At 47.5% G+C, this 14502-nt stretch overlaps 1 protein-coding gene across 1 annotated transcript in view; it reads left to right on the forward strand.

Annotated features, from left to right (window-relative positions):
- The window catches only part of acsf2 (acyl-CoA synthetase family member 2), a 240488-nt gene that overhangs the window by 98591 nt on the left and 127395 nt on the right, over positions 1-14502 (forward strand). Inside the window, exon 9 of the mRNA XM_068004423.1 lies at positions 6179-6270. Within this exon, the coding sequence (XP_067860524.1) occupies positions 6179-6270 (92 nt within the window). The remainder of the gene's footprint in view (positions 1-6178; positions 6271-14502) is intronic.

Raw genomic sequence — 14502 nt, forward strand, 5'->3', positions numbered from 1 at the left:
GTGACTTGGAGGGGAACATGCAGGTGGTGTTGTTCCCATGTGCCTGCTGCTCTTGTCCTTCTAGGTGGTAGAGGCCGTGGGTTTGGGAGGTGCTGTCGAAGAAGCCTTGACGAGTTGCTGCAGTGCATCCTGTGGATGGTACACACTGCAGCCACAGTGCGCCGGTGGTGAAGGGAGTGAATGTTTAGGGTGGTGGATGGGTTGCCAATCAAGCAGGCTGCTTTGTCCTGGATGGTGTCGAGCTTCTTGAGTGTTGTTGGAGCTGCACTCATCCAGGCAAGTGGAGAGTATTCCATCACACTCCTGACTTGTGCCCTGTAGATGGTGGAAAGGCTTTGGGGAGTCAGGAGGTGAGTCACTCGCCGCAGAATACCCAGCCTCTGACCTGCTCTTGTAGCCACAGTATTTATGTGGCTGGTCCAGTTAAGTTTCTGGTCAATGGTGACCCCCAGGATGTTGATGGTGGGGGATTCGACAATGGTAATGCCGTTGAATGTCAAGGGGAGTTGGTTAGACTCTCTCTTGTTGGAGATGGTCATTGCCTGGCACGTGTCTGGTGTGAATGTTACTTGCCACTTATGAGCCCAAGCCTGGATGTTGTCCAGGTCTTGCTGCATGCGGGCTCGGACTGCTTCATTATCTGAGGGGTTGCGAATGGAATTGAACACTGTGCAATCATCAGCGAACATCCCCATTTCTGACTTTGGAGTGTTTGATGGGACAGTGTCGAGGGACCTTTACTCTGTATCTAACCCATGCTGTACCTGCCCTGGGAGTGTTTGATGGAACAGTATAGAGGGAGCTTTACTCTGTATCTAACCCGTGCTGTACCTGCCCTGGGAATGTTTGATGGGACACTCTTCTTGAAATGGTAAATGTTCCATTTCCCAGCACTGACATCGCTCACCTTGACCAGCATAAAAAACCGAACAAGATGGAATATTTCAACAAAATCTTCACTCAGGAGTGATCATTTGTGACTTTGATTAGGGCCATTTCAGTGCTGTGGAAAGGTGGAAACCTGACTAAAGAGAATCGAGCATATGGGAAAGATGGGCCCTAATACAGGAGGTGATAACACATTCAAGGATTTTGCAGGGGAAAGGGAGGTTGGAGATGGGGCATTAGTTTGCAAGTGCAGAGGAGTCAAGGGTGTTTTTTTTGAGGAGTGGGCGATGGTGGTGCTTTTGAAAGTGAGGGAGACGGTACCTAAGGTGATTGAACAATTTACAATGTCAGTTAGCATGAAGACCAGGGAGAGAAATGGGTGGTCAGCACTTTAGTGGGAATTGGGTCAAGGGAGCAGGCGATCTCAGGGCCGAGATGAGCTTGGAGAGGGCATGATGGGAGAGAAACTAGAGACAGGGTTTCAGGGTTAAGGCAGGGAAAGCTTGGTGAGCAAGGGGCAGTGGCAATGGGCAGAGGCAGCTGAACAGATGGTCTCAATCTTAGTAACATAAAAGTCCATGAGCTCCTCGCATTTGTTGGAGCTGAAGTGGGAGGAGGCAGGGGAGAGAGGTTTTAAGGAGATGGCTGGTGGTGGAGAAAAGAAGCCGGAGGATATCTTTGCTCCCCGGGATGATCCTGGAGTAGTGGGTGGTCTAGGCAAAGGAGAGTGAGGCCTGATTGCGCTTGATGTGGTCAGGCTAGATCTGGTGATGGATAAACTAGTTATGCAACAGTTATGCTTAAGTCTGCATCCCTTGGACATGAGGAAATGAAGATGGGGGTTTTACCAGGGTGATTGACCAGGGTGGGATAGAGTAAGGGTTTTACAGGGGACAAGGGCACCAAATATGGAGGTTTGGAAGTGATTGAGCAGATCAACAACTGCAGAAGTATCATTGCGAAAGGAAGGCCAAAAGCTAAACAATTGGGAATTTGAAATTGCAGTAGAAAGTGAGTTCGGGGGAAGTTTATTCCATGTGTGAATGCAGAATAAAGTGGGGTTGAAGGAGGTAGGGGGATATGGATTTTGAGGGATACAAGGAACTGGCCAGAGATGGCCTTGACTGTGATTGAGACCATGGGAGTAGATGGGGCAGTTAAGGGGTTGTTGCTCGTAAGGAGGCAGCGATAGGTGCCTCAGTGGGCCCTTCGGAGAATTAATAGAGGTTTCCAAGGGCGATTCAAACCTGGGACAGCAGCAGGAAAGTAGGAAGGCAGAGGATGAGTGACAGGTTGGGGTATTGATTTGGGGCAGGGACAAAGTACCCAAGAGGGGAGAAATAAAAGGTGGCATGACTGGGTGACAGGAAGGGGAGGAGACAGAAGAAGGGTCTGAGGGGGACCAAGAGAAGAAAGAAAAAGGGAGATAGAAGTTATGGCCATGAGTCTGGAGCAGCAGTCCAAAATGGACACAAAAGGAATTCAGGTTACACAGGCATGGCAGAGATTAGGAGAGACGTGTCCTGGTTGTGACCAGAGGACAAGCAGGAGATAATATGAAAAAGTCCAAAGTTGAAGTCTGAGGTCCAGTGGTGGGACAAAGTTGATTTGTAGGTCAGCTGGGAGCATAGAATCATAGAAAGGTTACAGCACGGAAGGAGGCCATTCGGCCCATTGAGTCCGTGCCGACTCTATGCAAGAACAATCCAGCCAGTCCCACTCCCTGCCCTGTTACCGTAGCCCTGCAAATTTTTTCCTTTCAAGTACTTATCTAGTTCCCTTTTGAATCTGGCTCCACCACCCACCTGGCAGTGCATTCCAGATCATAACCACTCACTGCTTAAAAACATTTTTCCTCATGTCACCTTTGGTTCTTTTGCCAATCACCTTAAATCTATGTCCTCTGGTTCTTGACCCTTCCATCAATGGAAACAGTTTCTCTCCATCTATTCTGTCTAGACCCTTCATGATTTTGAATACCTCGATCAAATCTCCTCTCAATCTTCTCTGTTCCAAGGAGAACAACCCCAGCTTCTCCATGTAAATAAAGTTCCTCATCCCTGGAATCATTCTAGTAAATCTTTTCTGCACCCGCTCTAAGGCTTTCACATCTTTCCTAAAGTGCGGTGCCCAGAATTGGACACAATACTCCAGTTGTGGTCGAACCAGTGTTTTATAACGGTTCATCATGACTTCCTTGCTTTTGTACTCTATGCCTCTATTTATAAAGCCCAGGATCCCGTATGCCTTTTTAACCGCTTTCTCAACCTGCCCTGCCACTTTCAACGATTTGTGCACATATACCCCAGATCTCTCTCTTCCTGTACCCTTTTTAGAATTGTGCCCTGCAGTTTATATTGCCTCTCCTCATTCTTCCTACCGAAATGTATCACTTGGCATTTATCTGCGTTACATTTCATCTGCCATGTGTCCGCCCATGCCACCAGACTGTCTATATCCCCTTGAAGTCTATCACTATCCTCCTCACTGTTTTCTACCCTTCCAGGTTTTGTGTCATCTGCAAATTTGGAAATTGTGCCCTGTACACCCAAGTCCAAGTCATTAATATATATCAAGAAAAGCAGTGGTCCTAATACTGACCCCTGGGGAACACCACTGTACACCTCCCTCCAATCCGAAAAACAACCATTCACCACTACTCTCTGCTTCCTGTTACTTAGCCAATTCTGTATCCATGTTGCTACTGCCCCCTTTATTCCAAGGGCTTCAATCTTGATGACAAGCCTATTATGCGGCACTTTATCAAACGCCTTTTGAAAGTCCATATACACCATCAACTACATTGCCCTCATCGACCCTCTCTGCTACCTCATCAAAAAACTCTATCAGGTTACTTAAACACGATTTGGCTTTAACAAATCCGTGTTGGCTTTTCCTAATCAATCCACACTTGTCCAAGTGACTGCCAGATTTTTTTCTCATCCCATTGAAATTAGCCCTCCTCCGATTGAGTATTTTTACTTTAGAGTGGTTCATGTCCTTTTCCATAGATATTCTAAACCTTATGATACTATGATCGCTGTTCCCTAAATGTTCCCCCACTGACACTTGCTCCACTTGGCCCGCCTCGTTCCCCAGAACCAAGTCCAGCAATGCGTCCTTCCTCGTTGGGCCGGAAATGTACTGGTCAAGAAAGTTCTCCTGAACACACTTCAAAAATTCCTCCCCCTCTTTGCCCCTTAAATTATTACTATCCCAATCTATATTAGGATAGTTGAAGTCCCCCGTTATCACTACTCAACTGCTTTTACACCTCTCTGTAATTTCCCTGCAAATTTGCTCCTCTATCTCCTTCCCACGAGTTGGTGGCCTATAGAATACACCCAGTAGTGTAATGGCACCTCTATTGTTTCTTAACTCTAACCAAATAGATTCTGTCCTTGACCCCTCCAGGACATCCTCTCTCTCCAGCACTGCAATATTCTCCTTAATCAGTACTGCCACCCCCCTCCTTTCTTTCCTTCCCTATCTTTCCTGAACATCTTGTACCCAGGAATATTTAGTACCCAATCCTGCCCTTTTTTGAGCCAGGTCTCCGTTATCGCCACTACATCATATTCCCATGTGGCTATTTGTGCCTGCAGCTCACCAACCTTGTTTACCATGCTTCGTGCGTTTACACACACGCACTGTAAACCAGTCTTAGACCTTCTTTTACTCTCTCTTAGTCTGATCCACCTAATACCGTACTATTTCTTACTCTAGTGCTATCTTTCTCTCCCAATCCTTTGTGCACCTTGTTTCTCCTTTCCAATGCTGCGTCCTGGTGCCCATCCCCCTGCCAAATTAGTTTAAACTCCCCCCTCCCCCCTCAGCACTAGCGACCCGCCCCCCGTGAGGACATTGGTCCCAGCTCCGTTGAGGTGCAACCCGTCCGGCCTGTACAGGTCCCAACTCCCCCACGACTGGTCCCAATGCCCCAGGAATCTAAAGCCCTCCCTCCTGCACCATCTCTCCAGCCACGCAGTCATCTGCTCTATCCTCCTATTTCTATACTCACTAGCGCGTGGCACTGGGAGCAATCCGGAGATTACTACCCTTGAGGTCCTGCTTCTTAATCTCTTTCCTAACTCCTTAAACTCTGCCTGCAGGACCTCATCCCTCTTTCTACCTATGTCGTTGGTACCAATGTGGACCATGACCTCTGGCTGTTCACCCTCCCCCTCCAGAATGGTCAGCAGCTGCTCAGTGACATCCTTGACCCTGGCACCAGGGAGGCAACATACCATCCTGGAATCACGTCTGTGGCCAAAGAAACGCTTATCTGTTCCCCTAACTATAGAATCCCCTATCACTATCGCTCTCTTGATCTTTCTCCTCCCCCCCCGTACAGTTGAGCCACCCATAGTACTATGATCTTGGCTGAACCAATGTCCAGGTTTGGAAATGGAGTGAATCCAAGAGTTGAGTATCAGTGAGTGTGCTGCTGGAGGTTGTCCAGTGGGAAATAGAGGGCTAAGGAGGAGTGGAGAGTCAACCATGAGCCAGCAGAGGTTGACCCAGGGGTCCAGCGGAGGTGAGAAGTGACCTCGGTGTGAGTAGTGCACACCAGCAGATCCAGTAGACCAGAGGAGGAGCGAGGGACAGTGGGAGTGAAACCAAAGGACCAAGAGCCAGCAAATGTTGAAAGGTAAATCCAGGGGATCAGTGCAGACAAGGGAGCTGGTGCCTCTCTCTGGGGGGTAACGGCCTCATGGAAAGTACGTTCAAGATGCCTTGCCTCCTGTGTTATGGTTACCTCGTCCTCAAGCTCAGTATTTCTCTGCTTGATTGAGTCACTGAGCTGATACCCCGTGTGGATCTCGGTGGGTTCATATCCTGCATGTCTCACACATTCCACCAGCTGAGCAACAACAGTTGCCTGATCTATCTTCTGCTCCATTCTAACTTTCACCTGTCTTAACTGTACTTGTAAAAAGGTCTTCCCTATACCCTACTAGAGTGTGGAGAGGAAGTTCCACAGGGTTGGGGTCCTGGTTAAGAATGAGTTAGAGGAGGAGATGGTGCAATGAGTCTGGATTTCAACACAGGACTGTAGGGAGAAGGAAAGGTGAGTAGGATGGAGGATTTGAAGCTTAGAAGGAACAACAAAAGGTTTTAAAGGGACACTGACCAGAGTTGCATCAACAAAATAGAGACAAGAAAGGGAAAAGGGAGAGCGAGAGAGAGATTGACATTTTGCAGGCTTGAGATGAGGAAAAATAACATGCAAAGAATTGAGAAATTGTAGTTTGCTGTGACGTCCTGTGTACTCTGCTTGGTTTTCTAGGTGTACAATTCTTTATGGGACACCAACCATGTACATTGACATGCTGAGCCAGAAAGACTTCTCTACCTTTGACATCTCGACACTGGAAGGGGGTAAGGAGAAAACTGCTGCATTTTAAATGGAAGGTATTTTGCCTCTTTCTCTCTTTCCAGGAACCCAGTTACATGTGTATCGGAGATGGCCATTGCATAGCCTATTTTCAGACCTCTGAACCCTGCCTTTGAATGGGGGTGAGGAGTTGTGTGGCGCAATGGATTAGACACCAGCCCACCTCTGGGATGTGTGTTCGAATCCAGCTGAGACTGATGAGGTGAAAGTCTCCTCTATGTTGGCTGTAGATCATCAATTCATCATGCTCTCTCTCCACTGAGTTCACTGCTCTCCTATCCTCCCTTAATCTCTCCCTCCATATGCACTCCCCTATCCATGTTCAGGGCCACCCCCTGGACCTTGCCATCTCACGTAGCCTCTCTACTCCCATCATGTCAATCACAGATAAGGCCATCCCTGATCACTTCCTTGTATCCCTCTCCACCCACATCCCCCTTCCCTCTCCCAACCCCACTTCCTCTGTGGCCGCCCCTGGAGAAAACTTTCCCGCAAGACACTTACAACGCCACTGTCAAATTCCCAACTGTCTAGCCTTTGGCCCTCCATTCACCATGACATTTCTGCAGTTACCGATCTGCTCAGTCACTCCCTCACCTCCACCTTTGAAGCCCCTGTCCCCATTAAATCCATTACTCTCTCTCACTCTGGTCGTTTCCCCTAGTACATCCCTCATCTCCCCTCCCGTAAATCCAAGAGATGCAGACTTGAACATTTATGGCAGACAACTGGTTTAGCCATTCATTGCTGGACCACATAAAGCACTATCGGGTCTTGCTCTCCCCTGTCAAAAGTGCTCACTATTCCAGGATCATCCTGGAATGCAAAGATAACCACCGGCTTTTCTTCTCCACTACAAACCATCGTCTTAAACTCCTCCACCCTCACCTCCAACAACGTGCGAGGAGCTCATGGACTCCGTTGTCACTAAGATTGAGAACATCCATTTAGCTGCTTCTGCTGCTTCCCTCCCTTCCCCTAGCTCATCAAGCCAAACTTCCCCTACGGTGTCCCCGTACCCCTGAACTTGCATCTTTCTCTAGTTTCTCTCCTATCTCCCCTCATGCCCTCTCTGAGCTCATCTTGACCATAAGACCCACCTTCTGCTCCCTCGGCCCTATTCCCACCAAACTGCTGACCATCCAACTTCCCTTCCTGGCCCCCATGTTAGCTGTGTTGTTAACGGTTCCCTCTCCTCAGGTACTGTCCCCCTTCCCCTTCAAATCTGCCATCATCACCTCTCTCCTGAAAAAACCCACCCTTGACACCTCTGTCCTTGCAAACTACCGCCCCATTTCCAACCTCCCTTTTCTCTCCAAAGTCCTTGAACATGTTGTCGCCTCCCAAATCCGTGCCCATCTTTCCTGCAAATCCATGTTTGAATCCCTCCAATCAGGTTTCCGCCCCGTCACAGCATTGAAATGGCCCTTATCAAAGACACAAATGACATCCTGTGTGACTGTGACCATGGTGAACTATCCCTCCTCATCCTTCTCCACCTGTCTGCAGCCTGTCACACGGTTGACCACACCATCCTCCTTTAATGCCTCTCCTCCGTTGTCCAGCTGGGTGGGACTGCACTCGCCTGGTTCAATTCCTATCTATCCAGTTATAACCAGAGAATCACCTGCAATGGCTTCTCATCCTGCTCCCGCACCATTACCTCTGGAGTCCCCGAAGGATCTATCCTTGGCCCCTCCTATTTCTCATTTACATGCTGCCCCTCAGCGATATCATCTGAAAACATGCGTCAGATTCCACATGTACGCTGACGACACCCAGCTCTACCTCACCACCACCTCTCTCGACCCCTCCACTGCCTCCGATTTGTCACACTGCTTGTCTGACATCCAGTATTGGATGAGCAGAAATTTCCTCCAACTAAATATTGGGAAGACTGAAGCCGTTGTCTTTTGTCCCCCCCTCAAACTCCGTTCCCTGGCCACTGACTCCATCCCTCTCCCCGGCCACTGTCTGAGGCTGAACCAGACCACTCACAATCTTCGTATCCTATTTAACCCTGAGCTGAGCTTCCGACCAAATATCCTCTCCATCACCAAGACCGCCTACTTCCACCTCCGTAACATCACTCGTGTCCACCCCTGCCTTTGCTCATTTTCTACTGAAACCCTCATCAATTCTTTTGTTACCTCTAGACTGGACTATTCCAATGCTCTCCTGGCCGGCCTCCCACCTTCCACCCTCCATAAATTTGAGTTCATCCAAAACTTTGCCGCCTGTATCCTAACTCACACCAAATCCCTTTCACCCATCACCCCTGTGCTCACTGACCGACATTGGCTCCCAGTCCTCAATTTTAAAATTCTCATCCTTGTTTTCAAATCCCTCCATGGCCTCGCCCCTCCCTATCTCTGTAACCTCCTCCAGTCCTACAACCCTCTGAGATCTCTGCGCTCCTCCAATTCTTGCACATCCCCGATTTTCAGTACTCCACCATTGGCGGCCGTGCCTTCAGCTGCCTGGGCCCTAAGCTCTGGAATTCCCTTCCTAAACCTCTCCGTCTCTCTACCTATCTCGCCTTCTTTAATACACCCCATAAAACTTCTTTGACCAACTTTTGGTTACCTGTTCTAATATCTCCTTATGTGGCTCGGTGCCTTGGGACGTTTTACTATGTTAACGGTGCTATATAAATGCAAGATGTTGTTGTTGTGAGGGTTAGATGTGAAATGAGTTGGACAATCGCAACCAGTGCAAAAACTGGTGCCAAATGACAATTTCACACAAAGGCCAGCAGCTGGTTGTTTTTTTTTCTTTATTTGTTCATGGGATGTGGGCGTCGCTGGCGAGGCCAGCATTTATTGCCCATATTGTGTAGTATGGAAAACAATCCCAGAGAGGGCAAGTCCTCTGAGTTGGGGAAAAGCACTTTATTGCAGAGAGTAGAGGGAGACCCACTCTGCATCTAACCATTGGCACCCAGTAGCGGGGGGTCCTAAACGGAAAGTCTCTCAGCTGTAAGATTCCTCACAAACATCCACTATTGGAGGGATATTAAAATAATTAATATCAGTAGAGAAAAAATACTGGAGAAACTAATGGGACTAAAAGCCGACAAATCCCCTGGACCTGATGGCCTATATCCGAGGGTTCTAAAAGAGGTGCCTGCAGAGATAGTGGATGCATTGATTATGATCTTCAAAAATTCCCTAGACTGTAGAATGGTTCCAGTGGATTGGAAGGTAGCAAATGTAACCCCGCTATTCAAGCAAGGAGGGAGAGAGAAAGCAGGGAACTACAGGCCAGTTAGCCTGACATCAGTCGTCGGGAAAATGCTGGAATCTATTATTAAGGAAGTGGTAACAGGGCACTTAGAAAATCATAATATGATTAGGCAGAGTCAACATGATTTTATGAAAGGGAAATCGTGTTTAACAAATTTATTAGAATTTTTTGAGGATGTAACTAGCAGGGCAGATGAAGGGGAACCAGTGGATGTAGTATATTTGGATTTTCAAAGGCATTCGATGAGGTGCCACATAAAAGGTTGTTACACAAGATAAGGGCTCACGGGGTTGAGGGTAATATATTAGCATGGATAGAGGATTGGTTAACGGACAGAAAACAGAGAGTTGGGATAAATGGGTCATTCTCAGGTTGGCAGGCTATGACTAGTGGGGTGCCACAAGGATCGGTGCTTGGGCCTCAGCTATTTACAATCTATATTACAATCTATATCTGTATCCAAGTTTGCTGATGATACAAAGCTAGGTGGGAAAGTAAGCTGTGAGGAGGACACAAAGAGTCTGCAAAGGGATATAGACAGGTTAAGTGAGTGGGCAAGAAGGTGGCAGATGGAATATAATGTGGGGAAATGTGAGGTTATTCACTTTGTTAGGAAGAATAGAAAAACAGAATATTTTTTAAATGGTGAGAAACTTTTAAATGTTGGTGTTCAGAGGGATTTGGGTGTCTTCGTACCAGAAACACAAAAAGTTAGCATGCAGGTACAGCAAGCAATTAAGAAGGCAAATGGTATGTTAGCGTTTATTACAAGGGAAATCTTGCTACAATTGTAAAGCGCTTTGGTGAGACCTCACCTGGAGTACTGTGTACAGTTTTGGTCTCCTTACCTAAGGAAGGATATACTTGCCTTAGAGGGGGTGCAACGAAGGTTCACTAGATTGATTCCTGGGATGAGAGGATTGTCCTATGAGGAGAAGTTGAGTAAAATGGGCCTATACTCTCTGGAGTTTAGAAGAATGAGAGGTGATCTAATTGAAATATCTAAGATTATGAGGGGGCTTGACAGGGTAGATGCTGAGAGGCTGTTTCCCCTGGCTGGAGAGTCTAGAACTAGGGGGCATAGTCTCAGGATAAGCGGTCAGCCATTTAAGACTGAGATGAGGAGGAATTTCTTCACTCAGAGGGTTGTGAATCTTTGGAATTCTCTACCCCAGAGGGCTATGGATGCTGAGTCGTTGAATATATTCAAGGCTGAGATCGATAAATTTTTGGACTGTAGGGGAATTAAGAGATATGGGGATCGGGCGAGAAAGTGGAGTTGAGGTTAAAGATCAGCCTATTGAATGGCAGAGCAGGCTCGAGGAGCCGTATGGCCTACTCCTACTCCTATTTCTATGTTCACACAACCTGAAGATCACTCTTGTCTACGCGGACTGGTGAAGTTGACAGGACCTTATGGGAGAGTTATCGCAATCGCTCAGGCTCTGCCTCTACTTCCTGTCAGCTGATTCTGATTGTGCCACGTCTGCTTTGACCATCTCCCTGTCAGACACTCTCAGTATTAAATAAACTCTGATACACGTTAACTGTTTATTTCTTTCTCTCTACCTCAGTTCATTTTAAATTTTTGTTTAAAATGAGTCTCGAACAATGAGTTACAGAGTCTAATTGTGAGGAAACTGGATTAACATCAGTAGAGATACAGTCAGTAACGGGGTGCTGGGGGGAGGGGTTACTGAGTGACAGTGTGAGGGAGCTGGATTAACATCAGTAGAGATACAGTCAGTAACAGAGGGCACTGGGGGAGGGGATACTGAGTGACAGAGTGAGGGAGAGGGATTAACATCAGTAAAGATACAGTCAGTAACACAGGGCGCTGGGGGAGAGGGGTTACTGAGTGACAGTTTGAGGAGCTGGATTAACATCAGTAGAGATACAGTCAGTAACAGGGTGCTGGGGGAGGGGTTATTGAGCTAACCAAGTTAAGGTTGAATCTCAACACTAGGGGCTCTTATAAGATATTGATTTTATTATCGAGCTGGTGAAAAGACACTGACTTTACTCTGGAGCAGCGAGACTGCTGGAGAGTTATCCTGGATTGTTTGGACATTCTGATGTGTAATCACTGTTATTAGAGACCACAAGGTGGCAAACTTGTACCTCAGCTCCCTCACTGCCTCTCTGTCTCTGTCTCTCTGACTCTCTCTCTCTCTTGCACTCTCTGTCTCTCTCTGTTTCTCTCTCTGCTTTGCTCTCTCTCTGTCTCTGTCTCTCTGTCTCTGCCTCTGCCTCTCTCTCTGTCTCTCTCTCTGTCCCTCTCTTTTCCTCTCTTTCTCTGTCTCTCTCTCTGTCTCTCTCTCTCTCTGTTCCTCTCTCTGTCTCTCTCTGTGTCCCTCTTTGCCTCTCTCTCTTTCTGTCTCCCTCTCTATCTCTCTTTCTCTCTCTCCCTCTGACTCTCTCACTGCCTCTCTTTCTCTCTCTGTCTCTCTCTCTCTGTTTGATTGTCTCACTGCCTCTCTCTGTCTCTGTCGCTATCTCCCTCTGTCTCTCTCTGTCTCTGTCTCTCTCTGTCCCTCTCTCTCTGTCCCACTCTCTCTCCCTGTCTCTCCTTCGCTTGCCCTCTCGCCCAGCCTCTCATGTAGTTGGAGCTTCACTCTGTATCTAACCCGTGCTTTACCTGCCCTAGGAGTGTTCAAAGGAACAGTGTAGAGGGAGCTTTACTCTGTATCTAACCCATGCTGTACCTGCCCTGGGAGTGTTTGATGGGACAGTGTAGAGGGAGCTTTACTCTGTATCTAACCCATGCTGTACCTGCCCTGGGAGTGTTTGATGGGACAATGTAGAGGGAGCTTTGCTCTGTATCTAACCCATGCTGTACCTGCCCTGGGAGTGTTTGCTGGGACAGTGTAGAGGGAGCTTTACTCTGTATCTAACCCATGCTGTACCTGCCCTGGGAGTGTTTGATAGGACAGTGTAGAGGGAGCTTTGCTCTGTATCTAACCCATGCTGTACCTGTCCTGGGAGTGTTTGATGGGACAGTGTAGAGGGAGCTTTACTCTGTATCTGACCCGTGCTGCACCTGCCCTGGGAGTGTTTGATGGGACTGTGTAGAGGGAGCTTTGCTCTGTATCTAACCCGTGCTGTACCCGCCCTGGGAGTGTTTGATGGGACAGTGTAGAGGGAGCTTTACTCTGTATCTAACCTGTGCTGTACTGGCCCTGGGAGTGTTTGCTGGGACAGTGTAGAGGGAGCTTTACTCTGTATCTAACCTGTGCTGTACCTGCCCTGGGAGTGTTTGATGGGACAGTGTAGAGGGAGCTTTGCTCTGTATCTAACCTGTGCTGTACCGGCCCTGGGAGTGTTTGATGGGACAGTGTAGAGGGAGCTTTATTCTGTATCTAACCTGTGCTGTACCTGCCCTGGGAGTGTTTGATGGGACAGTATCAACTATTTGATGCTGATGCTAGAAAGTGTTCCATTCCCTGGCACTTGAACCCAAAACCTGCCAAATCTGTTTTTGAAGTTAGAATTTCACCTCCCGAGGCTGGGTCCTGACTGCACAACTAATCTCGTATTTTCTGTGCATTTTTCCTTGTTTGCTCCGTGTCCTGTTACACCTTCAGTGAGTTGCAATTTGGGTTTCAATGATGTGCAGAGATTGTTCCAATACTAATCTGGTCAAGTAATCTTCAAAACCAGCTTCCCCCGTGGTCTGGTCGGAAAGGCAGCATCACGTGCGGCACTGAGAGCCAGCACAGTGCTGAAAGGCTACAGTTCAATTCCTGGACCATGGTCAGTGAACTGATCCCAGCCAGGCCTGCAGTTTGGAACACTGCACTTAGCTGGAATGGGAAAACCAGGCCAGGCTCTAGTTGTGGAATGCTACCCAGTGTCTCCCTGCTGGAAGTATGTATGGCTGGATAGGGTGAGGCTTGGGCCTGATGCCCCTCCCAGTTGAGTCGCCCGCTGACACTCACTATCTGAGTATCCTTGTTTCCCGATGACTTCTGCCATTGTGCCTCATTCAGCTGGTTTGCACTACGGATAATGAGGGATCGATCCCAGAAAAAGAGAACAATGATTCAAAAGTTCTAATTGCCAGAAGTAACTTGTGTCCTATCTACAGGTGTCATACTGTAATCATCACAATAGTGGAGATATTGATTACTGTCTTGTTTCCCAGTCTTTGATAAGAACAATATGCTCTTTCTGATATATATCAATGACCTGGACTTTGGTACGGGGGTATAATTTCAAAGTTTGCAGATGACACAAAACTCAAAAATGTAGTAAACAATGTGAAGGATAGTAACAGACTTCAGGAGGACATAGACTGGTGAAATGGGCGGACACATGGCAGATGAAATTTAACGCAGAGAAGTGTGAAGTGATACATTTTGGTAGGAAGAATGAGGAGAGGCAATATAAACTAAATGGTACAATTTTAAAAGGAGGTGCAGGAACAGAGACCTGGGGTGTATGTACACAAATCTTTAAAGGTGGCAGGACAAGTTGAGAAGGCTGTTAAAAAAGCATCTGGGAACTTGGGCTTTATAAATAGAGGCATAGAGTACAAAAGCAAGGAAGTTATGCTAAACCTTTATTAGACACTGGTTAGGCCCCAGCTGGAGTATTGTGTTCAATTCTGGGCACCGCACTTTAGGAAGGATGTCAAGGCCTTAGAGAGGGTGCAGAAGAGATTTACTAGAATGGTCCCAGGGATGAGGGACTTCAGTTATGTGGAGAGATTAGAGAAGCTGGTATTGTTCTCCTTAGAACAGAGAAGGTTAAGGGGAAATTTAATAAATGTGTTCAAAATCATGAACGGCTTTGACAGAGTAAATAGGGAGAAACCGTTTCCAGTGGCAGAAGGGTCAGTAACCAGAGGACACAGATTTAAGGTGATCGGCAAAAGAGCCAGAGGGGAGATGAGGAAACATTTTTTACGCAGCGAGTTGTAATGATCTGGAATGCACTGCCTGAAAGGGTGGTGGAAGCAGATTCAATAG

The sequence above is a fragment of the Heptranchias perlo genome, chromosome 23 (assembly GCF_035084215.1).
Source record: "Heptranchias perlo isolate sHepPer1 chromosome 23, sHepPer1.hap1, whole genome shotgun sequence".
NCBI lineage: Eukaryota > Metazoa > Chordata > Chondrichthyes > Hexanchiformes > Hexanchidae > Heptranchias > Heptranchias perlo.